At 53.0% G+C, this 17,608-nt stretch overlaps 1 protein-coding gene across 3 annotated transcripts; it reads right to left on the reverse strand.

Moving 5' to 3' along the window:
- Positions 1 to 4,008: 4,008 nt before the first annotated feature.
- GUCD1 (guanylyl cyclase domain containing 1) lies at positions 4,009 to 14,776 on the reverse strand. Of its 3 annotated transcripts, none has more exons than XM_006874923.1 (6): positions 14,652 to 14,776; positions 8,778 to 8,862; positions 8,138 to 8,303; positions 6,371 to 6,462; positions 5,329 to 5,570; positions 4,009 to 4,116 (listed from the first exon to the last, which is right to left on the reverse strand). In XM_006874923.1, exons 1-6 carry the CDS (start codon positions 14,692 to 14,694, stop codon positions 4,025 to 4,027), a joined length of 720 nt encoding a protein of 239 aa, XP_006874985.1. In that variant the 5' UTR covers positions 14,695 to 14,776; the 3' UTR covers positions 4,009 to 4,024. The 3 variants fall into 3 exon arrangements, with proteins under 3 accessions (XP_006874985.1, XP_006874987.1, XP_006874986.1); XM_006874925.1 differs by having other exon boundaries at positions 4,025 to 4,116; positions 5,329 to 5,442; positions 6,372 to 6,462; positions 14,652 to 14,724; XM_006874924.1 differs by having other exon boundaries at positions 4,025 to 4,119; positions 14,652 to 14,694.
- Positions 14,777 to 17,608: the final 2,832 nt, after the last annotated feature.

Here is a 17,608-nt window from a genome sequence, read left to right on the forward strand (position 1 = left end):
TTGTGGTGCCTAGTTGTTGGGTCAGTTATGGTGGAGATGTGGCTGTGAAGGTGTTTTGTAGACGTGCTTAATATTAAACAGAGGTGATTCCTCTTGATAATGTTGAAGACCTACAAAACAAACACTAAGGTTTCCCAGAGGAATTTTGCCTCAAGACCATAATATGTCATTTCCACCAGAGTTACCAAGGAGCTCTGGTAGCATAGTGGTTACAAATCAGATTGCAAACCACAAGGTCAGCAGTTCGAAACTACCAGCTGTTGCACGGGAGAAAGATAAGGCTTTCTGCTCCCGTAAAGATTTACAGTTTCAGAAACCCTGCACAGGGTCACTGTGAGTCGGAACCGACTCCACAGCACATAAAAACAACAACCTGAGTTTCCAGCCTGTCTACCTGCCCTATAAACTTTATTTAGACCTGTCAGTCTCTTCACTCATGTGAATCTGTTAAAAATAATTCTCTCTCTATATATATATCTAGGGTTCCTGGCTGGTGCAAATGACTACTAATTGAGAAGTTAGTGGTTGAAACACACCCAGAAACACCTTGGCAATCTTTGGAAAATCCTATGGTACAGTTCTATGGTCTACACTAGGGATTCCTATGAGTTGGAATGGACTCAATGGCAACCACCGAAAGTCTCAGGTACAGGAACTCCAGATCAGCTGTATTCACTCAGCTTGGGGACCTTGCTGATCTGCAGTTGGCAAAGTATGGCCCACACCAGTGTTCACGGGCTGCCTGTGTTCTACTACTGCTGGGGGTTCATGAGACCTCCCCTCAGTGTCAATGTTCAACTGAAGGTGTTCACCTGGTCTTAAGTTTGGAGTGGCCAAGACCTGTCAGAACGCCTGATGCAAACCTGTGAAAGCCGGAGCCTGTGTAAGGTGGAGACCTGTCTGAGCAGGAACAAATATGTCCCACTAAAATGGGTGACAGTGTTTCTCTGCTAGTCATAAGGTTTCCAGTGACTAAATATTCAGAAGTAGTTCATCACTCCTTCTTCCTAGTCTGTGTTCATCTGGAAGCTCACTGTCCACCATGGGTGACCCTGCTGGTATTTAAAATACCCGTGGCATAGCTTCCAGAATCACAGCAACTCATAAGCCATCACAGTAATACAGACAGACATGTGCAAGCCATGGTATTTTCAATAACCTCATATGCATGTGAAAGATGGACAGTGAATAAGGAAGACTGTAGAAGAATTGATGCTTTTGAGTTATGGTGTTGGAGAATATTGAGTGCCATGGGCTACCATAAGAACCAATAGATCTGTGTTGGAAGAAGTGCAGCCACAGTGCTCCTTGGAAGCCAGGATGGCCAAACTTCATCTCATACTTCAGGCATACTGTCAGGAGGGCCCAGTCGCTGGAGGATATCATGTTTGGCAGGGGGTAGGGTCAGAGAAAAAGAGGAAGACCCCAGCGATATGGATTGGCAGCATCGACAGACTCAAGCGTGGTGATAATGAGGTTGGCCAAGGATTGGGCAGTGTTTCATTCTGCTGTGTATAAGGTCGCTATGAGTTGGTACCAACTCAGTGACACCTAACAACAACAAAATGGGTGACAGAAAAGTAGGGAGATTATACCCTGTTAAGGATGGAAAACCTGAAAGACCTGAAAAAACAAAACATGAAATTCACTGTGCATCTCCATGATGCAGGTGGGACACTGGACAAGGTGAGATCACAGCCAGGGACCCCATCAGAGATGCCAGCATGGCCCCACCTGCTCCCTGCTGATCCGCTCACTCTCTATAGTCAATCCTGATAGAGATCCTACAAGAGAGAGTAGAACTGCTCCATGGGGTTTCCAAAGCTGTCCGTCTTTATGAAAGCAGACCACCTTGTCTGTCTCCTGAAAAACAGCTTCAAACCTACTTCAAAAGTTTTCACGTAGGCTCAAACTGCCTACTTTTTGGTCTGAAATCCAGTGCTTAGCCCACTGAACCACCAGTGCTCCCAGCACTCCCAAATATACCTTTGTGGAGGTGGAATTCTTTCCAGATGTACTAAAGAAGTCTCCTGCCAGCAGGAGATGCTGCTGTTTGGGTGCAGAGGACTAACTCTTACAAGCAGGCTGCTCTCCTCACCCCCTTGGTCCAGGGCTGAGCGCTTCAGGAACCAAGATGTGCAGCAAGGTCTCATCTCCATCCCCAACTACCACCACTGCCACCACCGCCACAGGCCTGGAAAGGGGAAACCTGGTGCTGGGAATGGCCAGTCAGGACCCAGGTCCCCACATGCTCGTGAGACCCAGAGGGCTTGCCTCAAAATGTATCTAGGACTCGGGGGCAGCAGGACATTGTGCAAAATGGAGTCGTTCCACAGGAAGGTGAAGGCTGCAGTCACTCCCCAGTGACAATGTTTATTGAGAATGGCTTGTTACAAACAAAATATATTTATGTATAAAACCTCTGCGATGCAAAATATCCCTTTTGCTCCCCATGGTTGGAGTTGGACTCTGGTTTGTGGACAGGTGGGTGTGCCATGCGCTGTGGGCACAAGTCCCTGATGTTGGGTCATATTTTGTGCAAGAAGGCATCAGATCAGGGTCTGTGTCCTGCCTCCTGGCCCTCCCCAGGCAGACCAGACAGTTCCAGGGTGGGCATCCTCCAGCTTGGGGGTTGCCCTGAGAGCCATCTTTCAAGCCTGGAAGAATATGTGTCCCATGATGAGCCAGGTGCTGTGACCACTATGGGCCATACTTCCACATGACCCATGTGTCTCCTGACAGTCCAGCCACTGCACAACTTGCCCCCACACTTAGGCTTCCAGAAGCTTCCTCATCCTCCTCCAGACACAACAATCTGACTGACCACTCCTGGCCTCGCCTCTCCCGAGGCAGCCAGGCCTCACAGCTTCCACACCCAAGTGTGGGGCTGTGGGACCACTGGCATTAAGGCAAGGGAGGCGCGGCCTGGCTGCAGCCAACAGTCCCAGAAGTCAGGGTGGCTTTCCAGCCCCCAAAGTTACCCAGCATGCCAATGCCTCCCACTGACCAAAGGATGATTCTGGTGTGGAGAGGCAGTGTGGTGGTGACAGCCCCAGAGGACGGGTGTGCTCTACTGGACAGCCAGGCTGGTCTGTGAGAGGACCAGCACCCAGACCCCCTTCTCTGAGGAAGGTAAACCTTGGCTGGCTGCCCTGCCTGTTGAAGAGGTGCTTGTGGTTCGGAAGTACCTGCAGTTGCACTATTATTGTCTGACGTGAAGGTGACCCTCATGCCCAAAGATGAGAGGGAGAGAGAGCTGCAGCTTACGCAGAGGGGTGTGTGATCCTAGGTGGGTGTCCCTTCTTCTCTGTCAAGACCCAAGTTCTGTGCAATGGGTCCTGACAGGCACAAGCTAGAGCTGGCCCGAGACGGGGGACCCCAGCACTCAAGGTCCATCAGGCTGGACGGGCCTCAGTCAGTACCAGGAAGCCTCATAGGTACAGGGGCTCTTTGGGGCCATAGCAGCTGCTCTAGGAGCTCCCAGAGGGATGGGGACTACCACAGCCCGAGAGTCCAGAGCTGGCGTACCTTGGAGGGCTGGGTCTTGGAGCCTGTTTCCCTGGGACTGGGGCTCTGCAGGGCAATGGTGTGAGGTGTGCCTACACCGGGCCTGTAAGAGACCTGGGCCTGCTGGGGCTAGGGAAGGTGGGGGGCAGGGGAGTTTGTGAGGCAGCAGCAGCAGCAGGGAACCCCTAGAGGTGTGGGAACCCTACAGCACTTCCCTAGAAAATGAGCGGTGAGGACAGCTTTTGGTAGGGCCTGGGTGCCACTCTAACAAGCAGCCTCAGTTAGCAGCCTCCCTCTCCAGGGCTCAGGTGCACAGCCAGTTCCATGGGAAAGACATGCAGGCCTCTCGTTTGTCTAGGCAACAAGGCCCCTTGAGCTGGGATCCTGGGGGAGAGCCTCTCCGCAACCAGCAGTGGCAGGGCTCAAGCCATCTCCCAGAGCCGGTCTGCAGCTCAGCTCTCAGCCCAGCAAGCAGGCCCGGGGCTCCCGACTGGCCTGACAGCACCAGGCCCCATCGTCAGCTGTCCAGATAGACAAAGAGAATGTCCTCGTCTGTGCCATAGCTGGTTCGGGCCTCCTCGAAGTTACTGACACTGGTGCTGCACATACCTGTGAGGACAGAGGGCAGCGATGGCTCTATGGTAGGAAGAGGGAGCTGTCCTGCTGCTGACTCTGGCCGCCCCCACCCCCAAGGCTTTAATTCAATTCCAGTCTGTTCCAAGCTCACGTTAATCTCTTAGCCTCCCTAATTCTACAGAGAGTAAAATGGAGACCTAAAAGGTGAAGACGTCAATGTGTTTCCCTGTGCCCCAGGTCTGCCCTCTCCCCACCTGGCCCCCCCACCACACAGCTGCAGTATGGAGCATCAACTTCCCCTGGAGGATCTAGGAGGTTATCTCTTTAACAGTGAATAATTGCCATCCCGTTAGCAGGAACCATACCTTAGGGATCTTTTTCTTCCTGGCTGGTTCTAACTAGGATTTGCTTTAGGGAATTACTGAACCTGAGGGGCCAGGGGCTCCGTGTTTGTACTCAGCTGGTCAGAAGAATAGGTGGCTGTTGTCTGAAGTGAGAGTGCTCTTAGAGAGGACTGTGCTCTCTGCCTGTTTAAGGGGGCTGGGCCAGATGAATGTGTACGTGTGCTGAGTGTCCAAGGAGTGCTGGCCTGTGGCGTGAGAAGGGGCACTGAGCCTCTGCAGTGATGTGGGGTCAGGGGTCCAGGGGGCTAGGGCCTGGGAGGTGGTATGGGGCTGTGGCCTGGGCAGTGGTATTGGGCGGGTGTGTGTGGAGCGATTGGGCCTGAACAAAGGTTGTTGTTGTTATGTGCCGTGGAGTCAGTTCCGACTCATAGCGACCCTGTACAGGGTTTCCTTCCGAGGCTGTAAATCTTTACGGAAGCAGAAAGCCTCATCTTTCTCCCGCAGAACAGCTGGTAGTTTCCAACTGCTGACCTCATGGTTCACTGCCAGATTCATAACTACTACGCTACCAGAGGCTGAGAAGGGAGGAGGCGGGGCCTGGGCAGTGGTGTAGAGCTGGGGACTAGAAAATGGTAGGGGGTCATGGGTAGGCCAGGGCCTGGACTGTGGTGTGGGGTTGGGGATGGGACCAGGCCTGGGAAGTGGGGTGCAGCCGGGAGGAGGCGTGGCCTGGACAGTGGTTGGGGGCTGGGAGTGGGGCCTGGGCCGGGGGGCGGGGCCAGGGCAGAGGGGGCAGAGCCTGGGCAAGAGTGTGAAGTGGATGGAGCAAGGTGGTGGCTGGTTAGCCTGCACCAGGATGGGCACGGAGGGAATTGGGGAACAAGGTCTCTGGGGCACTCACGGTCGGCGTAGGCTGGATTGTTGTAGAAGATGGAGCCGGCAGTCCGGCTATAGCCGCGCAGCACAATGAAGTGGCCCTGGTAGTCAGGGGTGCGGCAGAAGCAGCGGTGGCCGCGGGGGGCGAAGCAGCAGTACTTAACGGGGCTGGAGCATAGGTCGCAGTGCAGCACGCCTGAATTCACCAGCACGATGGCCACGTGGCCCTGCGCAAGGTGCGCCTGGATATCCTGCAGGCTCACCGCGCTGGGTAGGGGGAGATGGGGTGGGGACATCAGGGACTGCCACGCTGACCGCCCCGCCCATAGTCTGCACTGAGCTCCTTCAAGTTACGGCTTGGATCGAACTGTGCCCCTCAAAAAAAAGCCGTTCCCATTCTAACTCCTGGCACCTGTCACTGTGACCTGATTTCTACCTAGGGAGCATCTTTGCAGATGGAGCATCAACTTCCCCTGGAGGATTGAGATTTACTCACAGTGGATCAGACCCATCTACCCCCTGCCCACCAGTCAATTCCCACTCATAGAAATCCTACAGGACCGAGTACAACTGCTCCTTAGGATTCTGAGGCTATCTTCACAAGAGCAGACAGCCTCAGCTTTTTCTCGAGAAGTGACTGACTGCTGATCCGCAGTACAATGCTTAACACACACCACCACCAGGGCTCCATTAATGAATTAGACAGGGCCCCTAATCCAGCAAGACTGGGTGGATATCTGGACACACACACACACACATAGGGGAGAAGGTCACATGAAGACAGAGGTAGGGGCTGTGATGTATTGATCATCCCAGGATCCAAAGGACTGCTGGTCATTCCAGAAGCTGGCGGAGGCAGGAGAGGACCCTCCCCTGGAGCCTCCAGACCCAAGAGAGTGTGTACTTCTGTTCTCTCAGGCCCCTGAGTTTGCATTAACTTGTGATGGCAGCTTGAAGTAGCTCAGACACTACATAAGAAAACTCCACAGGCTACCACCCTCCCTTTGTGCCCTGTGAGTCTGGGGGTGTGCATGCACTCAGGGAAGGGTGGGGGATGGAAGACTCACCATTTCTCCACCAGCACCTGGCAGGCCTTGGCCTGTGCAAACAGCTGGTTCACCCGGGTTTCTTCGGTGTCAAAGTGCTTCCTGTAGAAGGACTGAAGGGAGAGGGGCAGGCTGAAGCAGACACCACCCAGTGGCCCTCACCCTGCTAGGAAACACACTGGGAGACGCAGGAGAGGAGATGGAGGAAAAGAGCCGCATTGGGTCATGCAGCACCTGCCCAGAACCAAGTCTGATCTGAGTGTGGAGGGACCAGTGGGCAGGAGGAGGTGGAAAGAGGATGCTGCAGGAGGGGCCCCTTGGGGGCAGGCAGAGTGGGCAAACTGGACAACAGTGTTTGAGGCAAGGGCCTCAAGGAGACCGAGCTCCATGGGAGAAGTGAGGAGATCCTGTCCTTACGCCCATTCTCTGCCTTGCAGTCACGGGGAGTAGGCCAATCCGAAAGCCCCTACCTGTGGGGTCAAAGGTGTGTGAGGCCCCTCTCCCAGACTGTCCCTGCGGCAGGTTGGAGTCATGCTGGTCCTACAGGAGGCAGAGACAAGTACGGGGCGGGGTGCTGGAAGGGCCAGCCATGTTGGAATTATTTTTTAAAGGAAGGAAAGAATGCTGGCTTTCTCCTAGAGCACCGCGTTCCCAGTTTGGAACTGCTGCCCCTTTGGGAAGAAAGAAAATGGGACCATGATGGCTGGGTGAACAGAGTGGACTGTGGCCCTGGGATGGAGTAGCCATAGGAAGGCGGCCTAAGACAGTCTCCAGAAATCTGGGGTGGCAGGCCAGGAGGTGCCCCTGGGGCAGGAGTGGTAGGACGACCCCATGACTTGCTGCTTAGATGCTCTGGGCAAGGGTGATGACTAATTTTATAAGGGACTTCAAAAAGCTCATGGAAAACTGGAATGAAAAGATAGTGACATTTTCCCAGTATTTAAAGTGTTCTCATATATGTTAACTTGGTTTAGCTGCAATTTCCAGTGGTTTGGCCAAACCTAGATTGTTGCAATGGGGTAAGCGTTGGGCTACTAACCACAAGGTTGGCAGTATAAACCTACCAACCACTCCATGGAAAAGATGAGGCAGGCTGTCTGCTCCTGTAAAGACTGATAGCCTCGGAAACTCTATGGAGCAGTTCTACTTGGTTCTACACGGTCACTGTGAGTCAGAATGGAATCAACGGCAGTGGGCTGCTGCTGGTAGACTAGTTGCTTTTACATAATGAAACCGGATGCAATCAATCCACCGAAAGGGGTGTTTCTTAGAATACAGTCTATTACCAGACCATAAAGCCAAAACCCCACTGCACTTGAGTTAACTCTGACTCATAGCAACCCTACAGGACAGAGTAGAACTGTTCCTTAGAGTTTCTGAGGCTGTCAGTCTTTATGGGAGCAGGAAGCCTCAGCTTTCTCCTGGAGAGTGTCTGGTGGGTTTGAAACGCACACCTTATGATTAACAGCCATTTTGGCAGCACTTGCTCACTCTCTCTCTCTACTCTGCACTCTCCCTCTTACCTGACCTTTGGCTCCTGGGAGTCTCCAGCCTGCTGCATGACCTCCGGAGTTTGGACTTGCCAGCCCCACCATCCTGTGAGCCAATCCCTGAAGCATTTATCAATCTCTCCCTGTACCCTCCATCCATTCATTCGTCTACCCATCTCATGGGTTCTCTTTCTCTTAATTAATGACTGAGACAACAGGCCAGGCTCAGAGACTGCCTGGTCTAATCTGCCTATAAACCCTGCTTACAGCAGATCTGTCACTACTCCCTCTTCCTCACCTGATTCTTGTAGCCCTTGTCGACGCCCAGGGTCTGGGTGCAGAATCGGTGCCTCACACCAAAGTGGCGCATCAAGTAAGCAAGGTCAATGGTCCAGATGCTCCTGGTCAGCTGCAGTGCCTGCAGGGCGCTCTCAAACTCGCTATCGTCCAGCTGGCCCAAGTACCTGTGGTACATCAACACTGAAGCCAAGCCCAAAGTCCTGCCTCTGCTGTCTGGGGCTGGGGCTCTTCTAGAGTATCTCATAATGTGTGTCCTCCATCATACACCAGTCTCTCTGGCCTCCCTAATTTCCTCCTTACAGTGGGGATTCAGAGCATAGAACAGAGAGGGGTAGCCTATGAATTTCCAGGCAGCAGACTTAAAGTCCCTGCACATGGTGACAGCCATGGTCCCTTCTAGTCCCAATGCCCATGCAACTGGAGGCCTGATAGAGAGACCTTGCCAGCTCTACATATGGGGACTACCTGTGGAGGGAAGCCAGTCACACCCTCCCCTAGCCCTGACCATGAGGCCACAGGCCAGTGACCTGGTCTCCCCACCCTCCCAGGAACCCACTCACCATCGCCCCCACAGGACAACGAGGCTAGAGGAAAGTAGCCCTGCCGTCCTCCCCACCCCTCACCAGGCATCTGCTTACCGCAGCACCATCCTGGAGCAGGCCAGGCCGCAGTCCCAGTGGTACAGCTGCTGGATGACAGGCACCGGCAGCTGCACGAAGTCCCCTGCACAGAGTCCTGGGGTTACCACCTCCATCCCATCAGGACTCTGCAGCCGCTCTCAAGGGCCTGTCCACAGACCTCTATCCCTCTCCCCCGCAAAACCAAGGGTCTCCCCACATTCAGAAGGAGTGGCTGGGTGCCACTTAGAACCCTCAAAAGTAGTGGGTATCATGGCTGCTGCCTCCTCACCTGCCCACCCTCAGTAGACTTACTCCAGGCAGACCCGTCCCCTGCTGAGACCCCGAGGCCTGAAGCACCTCTGCAGGAACACTCTTAAGGCTCACTGTGGCCTCGGGCACTACTTCCTAGGATGCCCTCCACTAGGTCCAATCCCCCATGCACACTCTCCTTCTGAGCCCATCCAAGTGGTAGACACTCCAAGGAGGCCAGAATGGGACTGTTCTACTTCCTGTTGTATGCAACTCTAGGGCCAGAACAGTGGGGTCTGATTCCTGAGGGGTGCTGACTCCAAAACCCCCAGGGCCCTGGAGGTGTGGGGAGAATCTGGAGGAGTGTGCCAACACCCCACCCCCACCCCATACAGCCACTGAGGGTCCACTGTTCGGGCTTAGGCAGTGGGGGCAGCTCCAAAGTGGGGCTGTTATCCGACTCAGCCACTGAAAATTGCAGACAGTACCCTGCAAGAGGCTGATCTGTGCCCAGGAGATCCAATGTTGGGGACACCGATCAGCCCTGATGAAGAGTGAAGCCATGCAAGAAAAATCAAGTGCTGGGTCAGGCAGAGGGCCCTGGTGCTACAGTGATCAAGTATTTGGCTGCCAACCAGACCAGAGCTGGGGGCTCGGCCCACCCGGAGACACTTTAGGAGTGAAATCTGACACTTTGCTTCCAAAAGGTCATAGGCTAGAAACCCTTCAGCAAACAAGGGGTTGTACGTAGTAATGGACTCAATGGCACACAACAGCAGTGGAGAAAATGGTGAGGGGTTTATTGCAGGCTAAACGCTGTCATAGTTACTCATGATATGTTCAAGTCCTGACCCCTACCGCCTGTAAATGCAATTTATCTAGAAGTAGGGTCTTTGTAGAAGGAACTGAGTTAGGATGCGATTAGCCCCAAACTGGCATCTTTATAAAGACAGAGACATGGGGGAAGGTGGCCACATGGAGACAGAAGTAGAGAGTGGAGTGAAACAGAGACAAGCCTGGAAGGCTGGAGCCACCAGGAGCTGGGAGAGGCCTTTGAGAGAGCCTGGCCCTGCCCACACCTGCATTAGAACTTGTAGCTTCCAGAACTGACAGTGCAGGTTCCTGCTCCGCAGAGAACTCCTTATAGCAGCCTTTCCAAGTGAAGCCAGGCTGTGCCCCAGGGGTGGGTCAGGAGAGGCTGTGAAGAGATGCCTCTAGAAGGGTGAGCAGGGACAAGTGGGGCTGAGGTGGGCGAACCGGCATGGGGCTTCCCAGGCCTCTCCCCACAGGATCCCAGGAACCTGGAGTCTAAAGAACCAAAAGGGACTTTCCTGCACCCGTTATCACCCATTACTTATGAAGGACTCCCTCTCATTGCAGGGACCCAGCTGCTCAGCTCAGCTCAGGGGTCCTCGGGACTCTCCATGCTGTGCTTCTGGGGGCTCTCCAGTCCCAGCTCCCAGTGTCTGTGCGCCAGGAGAGGGCTGGGGGCTGCCCTGGGCTTTCCACCCTGTCTGTGCTGTCCCTGGCCTGGCCTCACTCCCAGCTCCTGTCCTGTTGGCCTGAACTAGCCCCAGCCTCCAGGCCTGCCTCTATGGCCTCTGCCTCTGGAGGACAGGCTCTGTGCCCTACTGGACTGAATGTGTGTTCCCTGGAGGCAGGGACCTGTATCTGCCCAGCCTTCCACTCCTCACCAGCACTGGCTTGCAGCAGGGCTTGGGGGCTGGACTGCTGCACACTGCCTGCTCTGAGCCATCTATCCTACTTCTTGTGCTCTGAACTGGCCACTATAGACCCCAGCCTGCAGGGTGCAGGGATACAAACAGAACCCTTCACAGGTGCTGCCATGCTCCTTTCTCCACCTGGGGCCTGGTATGCCCCTTCCTTTCATTTAGCACCCAAAACCAATAACTGTGGTGTTGACTCTGACTCATGGTGATTTTGTGTGTCAAAGGAGAAAGAATTTTCAGAAGTAGATGGTCAGGCTTTTCCTCTGAGGCATCTCTGGGTATACTTGAACTGGGGACCCTCCAGCAGCTCCCTGCTTACTCCAGGTGCCTTTGAAAGGAGCCCAGGCCTCCCAAGGTTCTCACATGCTTGCCTCCTCCCATTGCCAAGAATTAATTCTGCCTGACCTATGCTTCCACACACAGCCACGAGAGGAACTCGCCCACTGTCCCAGTGTCCTTAGAACAAAGCCCTCTTCCCTCCATGGCCCTGCCCGCCCAGGCCCCCAGCCTCTCAAGCTGCCCCAGGTACACTGAGGACCCATTAAGCTTCATGCTGTCCCAGAGCCTTCACAGGTGCAGGATTCCCTCTGCCTGGAACTCTCTCCTCGCTGTTCACAAGATTGTTTCCCAGAGACAGATCTCAGCTGTCTCCTCTTCTGAACAGCTTTACCGGACTATGACTTTTGGGAGCCAAGTGGGGGACTTTCCTTCACAGCAACCTTAGTTTCACGTAAGCCAAAACCAAACCAACCCGTTGCCCTCTGACTCATTCTGGAGCAGAACCCAGAGTTCTCTTGATTCTGTCATCTAGAGTTGCTAACAGCAAAAAATGGACTTGAAGGAATACAAGAATTAGACAGAAGCAGATCTCCAGGTCTTTCTCCCACTGAGCCACTGGGTGGGTTTGAACAACCAATCTTTAGTTTAGCAGCCAAGTTCTTAACCATTGTGCAACCAGGGCTCTATTGTTGTTGTTGTTAAGTACCGTTGGGTCAGTTCCGACTTATAGAGATCCTGCACAGGGTTTCTAAGGCTGTAAATCTTTACGAAAGCAGAAAGCTTCATCTTTCTCCCACGGAACTGCTTGTAGTTGAGGTTGGCAGCCCAACTCATAACCACTATGCTACCAGAGCTCCTTACAGGTATAAACCTCCAAACTAAACCCATTGCTGTCATCCGAGTTGGTTCTGATTCATAGTGATTCTATACACAGGTAAGAACTGCCCCCTAGGGCTTCCAAGGCTATAAATCCTTAGAGAAGCAAATGGCCATATCTTTTCCCCACGCAGTGGTTGCTTTTCCCCACGGAGTGACTGGTGGGTTGGTTTGAACTGCTGAACTTTTGGTTGGCAGCCAAGAACTCTGACCACTTGGCCACCAGGACCCCTTGTTTCCCATAACCCAAAACCCACTGCTGTTGAGTTGATTCTGACTCAACAATCTTACATTATTGCTGCTAAATGCCGTTGAATTGGTTCCAACTTAGAATTATCTTATACAGAGTTTCTGAGGAGTGGGTGGTAGGTTTGAACCACCAACCTTGTGGTTAGCAGTCTGGTGCTTAACCAACAGCACCACGTCGGGATACCACATCAGGACTACAGGACAGGTGAACAACTCTTTTGGGTTTCTGAGGCTGTAAATCTGTATGAATGCAGACTGCCTCGTCTTTCTCTCATGGAGTAGCTGGTGGGAACTACTGACCTTTCAGTTAGCAAGCCACTTCTTAACCCATGACACCACAAGTGTTCCTTTTAAGATTTCTGTGTGGCTCAAATAGTTTATGTTCCACTGCTAGCTGAAAAGCTGGTGCTCTGAGCTTGCCTGGCAGTACTGTAGAAGGCCTGACAATTTGCACTGCTGGGGCCCAACAGTGCCATAGAAGAAAGGCCTGGTGATCTGCTTCTGAGAAGATTATAGCCAAGCAAACCCTATGGGACAGTTTCACTGTGCTACACATGGTGGCTCTACGTCAGGATTGATGGCAACTAACAACAGCAGCAGTGTCTGATCTTAGCAGTAACTTAGCAAATATGTGTTGGATAAAATGAACCTACTGTGTGCCAGGCTCTGGGGACACTAAAGTGCTTAAGCCCAAACCCTGCTTATGGAGATTCATATTCTAAAATAACAAAGCAAACCAAATCTACTAACATCTAGTTCATTCCAACTTGTAGTGGCCCTATTGGGCAGAGTAGAACTGCTCCACAGTTCTTCTGGGAAGCCAGTTGTCTCCTCTTTCTCCCGTGGAGTGACTGGTGGGTTCTAAAATCAAGTATGCCCCAAATGGGCTGAGGGGAGGGAGGAAGCTCTATCTACACAGGGTACTATGCATTCATGGGGCACGCCAACATTCTCAAGCACCCCTAAATGTAGCCACACCACCTTTTTGTTTTGTTTTTCTCTGCTTTGCCTTTGCACTCAGGGGTGCCTGAGTCTGCAGCATCTTCTCTCTCATCTTTAAATGCCCTGACCCCTCTGGGCTTCAGTATAGAGTAGTTTTGGTTAATGTAGAATGGAGAGCCTCAGTTGCTATTGTTAAGTGCTATCAAGTTGGTCCCAATTTATAGCAACTCTGTATATGGTTTCTGAAGCTATAAATCTTTGAAGGAGCAGAAGGCCTTATCTTTCTTCATAAAGCAGCTGGTGGGCTTGTAGTTTGCAGTCTTATCCTACAGAGACACTGCTGTGCTCCCAATGCCTCTGTGGCAGGCAAGAAACCTCTGCTCCGAGCAGGCGCTCAGACATGCTTACCATTCTCCCAAGATGCCTAGCCTACTTGTCACCACAGTACTGTCCTGTCCCTGAGCTTTCAGACCACTGCCCTTTGTTTCAGGATGTCTCCCAACTCTGGCTAATACTGACTCTGACCACACTAGAGGGGCCATCTGTGTCCTCTGAGCAAATTCCCTCAGACTCTCAGCTACCTGAGTTCCAGAACCCTTGACCCTGAGACCCGGAAGGGCTACCCCCCCCCTCCCCATATGGCTGTCCCAGCTTTGGCCTGGGCAGGCCAGCCAACAGGCACAAAGATGTAATTCTGTGGGGTGGTGATAAGTCAGGAGAGGCCTTGGCCTTTGTTCTGGTAACAGTTTCAGTCTTCAAAGCGTAAGAGACCTCAGAGTTGAGTCTACCTGAGGGTCCTGATGTCAGCTGGCAGCTGTTCCAGGGCAGGTACTTGCCCCCTCTCAGCCTCAGTTTGCTCATGTGCACAGGGGTAACAAGAGCTGGGACAGCTCCTTCATTCAGCAGGTCATCAGGAGGATTCACTGAAGAGCTGCACACACCCCTCAGCAGTGCCCAGAAGTCCCCTAAGAATTGGAGCTGTAGCCCAGGGCAGCACCTGTTCCTCTCTGCAAGGGGACTCCTCCACTGTGATGACACTGATGGGTCAGTTCCACACACTAGGCCTCAGGGAGTCAGCACCTCTTCTCAACAGAGCAGAACTTCTCTGAGAAGCAAACTGAGGCCCAACGCACTGGCTCATCTACCAGTCGTGGTCTCCACCCCAAAGGGGCACCACCTTAGGGCAGAAAGGACCAAGAAAAAAACTAGACAAAAGCTGACCACAGTCTGGGAAGGATGGTGGAAAGGAAGGGGCGCCCTTGCTCTATGCTCCTGGGTAGTCCTCCACCCTTTATTGGGGCCCTCACTATCCCAGCCCCAGGTCCCGAAAGGGCAGATCATCCAGACGTCCCCGACTGGACTTCTCGCTTCCGAGGACAGACCCCACCCTACCCCACTGTCGGTGGTGGGGACAGAGCCTCCACTTCCAGTATGACAAGGAACCCCGATGGGCAATAGGGGCTGGAGCGTCCAGCTGGCCTTGTGGCCAGGCGGCGGTCGGCCCAAGGTCGCGCGGTCCGCCCCTCATTTCCCCGGACAGGGTGGAGGGTCCCAGGGAGGCACTGACCAGGATCGAGCGGTGGCCCCGCAGCCTCCGCCTCCGTCCTCATGACCCGAGCGGCGCAGAGCGCCCATGGCCCCGGCCCCGCGCAGGCTGCGACTAGGGTTGGGGCGGGAGCGCGGCGGCTGCGTGTCGAGCCCCGCCCCGGACCTGGCTGACAGCGGACCCGGAGGCACAAGCCCCGCCCCCAATCGTGTCCTGGCCACTCGCTGTCTAGCCTTTTGAGGGCCCCGCCCCTCCCCCCTCTCCGACTTCGCGCCGAAGCACAAGTCCCACCTCTTTCTCTGAGCCCCGCCTCCAAACCTGGCGCTCTTCCTTTCAGTCAGCATCTGTCTCTGTAGACCTCACCGCCGGGCCTGCCCGGTGCAATGGTGGGACCACCAGGATCCCAGCCCCAAACCGACCCCCATGAGAGATGACCCTTGGCCTGTCCTGCTTTACTCTCGACTTCAGTTTCCCTATCCACACAATGAGCTCTCTCGCCTCGCTCGGAGTACTCCTTACTTGGCGGGGTTGGGTTCCAACGACTAAATTGTGAAGGCAGGTCCTGGCTTTTGGCCCCACCACCTGTCGCCCCACATTCCTGCCTTGCTGTCCATCTTGGCCTCAGTGTAGGGTGTCTAGAAGCAAGAACCCTCCTCTTTCCTTGTAGGCCCAAGGGTCGGTGTTTCCGGCAACACCTGGGGCCTGTCATCAGCGTTCTTTTTTTCCGGGACCGGAACTATAGTGATATAGCAAACGTTTCCCAGCCGGCTGGGTGAACAGGTAGCCGAGCAGAGACGGCGCTCACGTCTGGAGACAGGAAGTCGGCAGAGTCTGCGCGCGGTATTGTGGGAACCCGGGGTTTTCTGGGATCACGGACCCGCCATTCGCTTACCTCGCGCTTTAGCTGCTTCCAGTGTCGCTGCCGCACAGGAGAAGCGGAGGAAAAGACCACAGCCGGTGAGAAGAAGCCAGGGACGGATGAGGGGGGGCTGAGGCGCTTCTGAGGGGCTGGGGAAGGACGGAAGGCATGAGAGTGGGGAGCCCGGGCTGGCAGCTTCGCCTCACTTGCGCTTGGAAGTGAGTTTATTAGCTTTCTCCATAACGACGTGTTTCAAATTTTTTATACGTCCCACCTGAGTGGTTTTTCAAGTTTTCAGGCAATGATCTTGAAATAATATATCAGTAATTATCTCCTCTTGGAATCCCGGTGTGGCATTGGACTGATAACCACAATGTTGGCCGTTCAAACCTAGCAGCCTCTTCTCGGAAACCCTGTGCATGGGTCACTGTGAGTCGGAACCGACTCGAGGGCACTCATCAACATCTCCTTTCGCCACATACTGTATGTTGTTGTTAAATGCCGTAGAGTCGGTTCCGACGCATTAGCGACCCTGTGTAGGGTTTACGAGGAGCAGCTGGTGAGCTTGAACCGCCGACCTTGCAGTTCAAACGGCTTTGCAGTCTGGCGCATTAACCTACAGTGACAAGCCGGGACTCCACATCCTGTATAGATGGGTCTTTTTTTTACATCTGGATTCCCTCCTGCTCTCCATGCTGTTAACACAAATTTTATATGATACGACCTACTAAACTAAAGAAAACAAAACAATAATAATAAATGCTGAAACCTTAAAAAAATGTTTTAACAATAAATGATGCCACGACCTCCTTATGTAGAATCCTGTGGCGTTTTCTCCTGTCTTAAGCATAAACTCGAACTCTTATCAGGAACGAGCCCTGGTGGCGCAGTGGGCTAAGTATTGGACTGCTGATCAAAATATCTGCTGTTGGAACTCACCAGCTGCTCTGTGTCAGCAAATAAAAGTTTACAGTCTAGGAAGCCTTAAGAAGCAGTTCTACTCTGAGTCAATTTGGCAGCGCTGGGTTTGGTTCTCCGGTAGAAGTGGGTCTCCTGGAGGTCTCCTCATCCAGCCTTCAGCCTTTGCTTATCTCAGAATAAAAATGTTCAGTGCTTTTCTCTTTTAATAGGCCTAGCCAGATGCCTGCCCTGATTGACTTATCCAACAAGAGCAACCTTTCTGGTGATCACTTTGTGAACTGTGATTTTTTTTTTTCCCCCTTCAGCCTGGCTGATGATGTAAATGGGATGCCCTAGAGCACTAAATGGAGCCCTGGTGTGCACAGTAGGATAAGCACTGGACCAAAAAGTCAGTTTAACCGTAAGGTTGGAGGTTCAAACTCACCAGCTGCTCCTCAGAAAAGCTATACAGGGTCACTCTGAGTTGGAACAAACTTGATGGTATCTAACAACAACAACAACAAAGGAAACTAAGGATCCCTGGGCTGTCCTGGTGTGTCGCTGTAGGATAAGCACTGGACTGCCAAGTCAGCAGTGCAGACTCACTAGCCACTCCTTCAAAACCCTATACAGCGTCCCTATGATCAGGAACAGACTTGATGGCACTTAACAACAACAAGGGCACTATCAGTGTGTCGGCCTGCTGACCACAAGGTCAGCAGTTTGAAACTACCAGCTGTTTTGTAGGAGAAAGATGAGGCTTTCTGCTCCTGTAAAGATTTACAGTCTTGGAAACACTATGAAGGTTGCTGAGTTGGAACCAACTCCACAGCATACTACCACCACACCACCAGTAGTGTAGAACTACATGGCCAGCAATTCGAATTTGCCAGTTGCTCAGTGAGAGAAAGATGACTCTCTGCTTCTATAAAGATTTACAGCCCCAGAAACCTTATACACGGTCACTGTGAGTTGGAACCGACTCCACAGCATCCTACCACCACGAGGCCACTAGATAAAAGAGCTCTACTGGTAGTGTCCAGAAGCTAACTGAAAGGTTGACGGTTAAAATTCACCAGGTGCTTCTTGGAGAAAAATGAAGCAGTTTGCTCCCGTCAAAATGTATAGTCTAGGAAAGCTTATAGGGATAATGATGGTGGTTTTACTCTGTCCTATAGGGTCATTATGAGTCTGAATCAACTCCACGGCAGTGGGGTGA

This window comes from Chrysochloris asiatica, unplaced genomic scaffold (genome assembly GCF_000296735.1).
Source record: "Chrysochloris asiatica unplaced genomic scaffold, ChrAsi1.0 scaffold00306, whole genome shotgun sequence".
Classification (NCBI taxonomy): Eukaryota; Metazoa; Chordata; class Mammalia; order Afrosoricida; family Chrysochloridae; genus Chrysochloris; species Chrysochloris asiatica.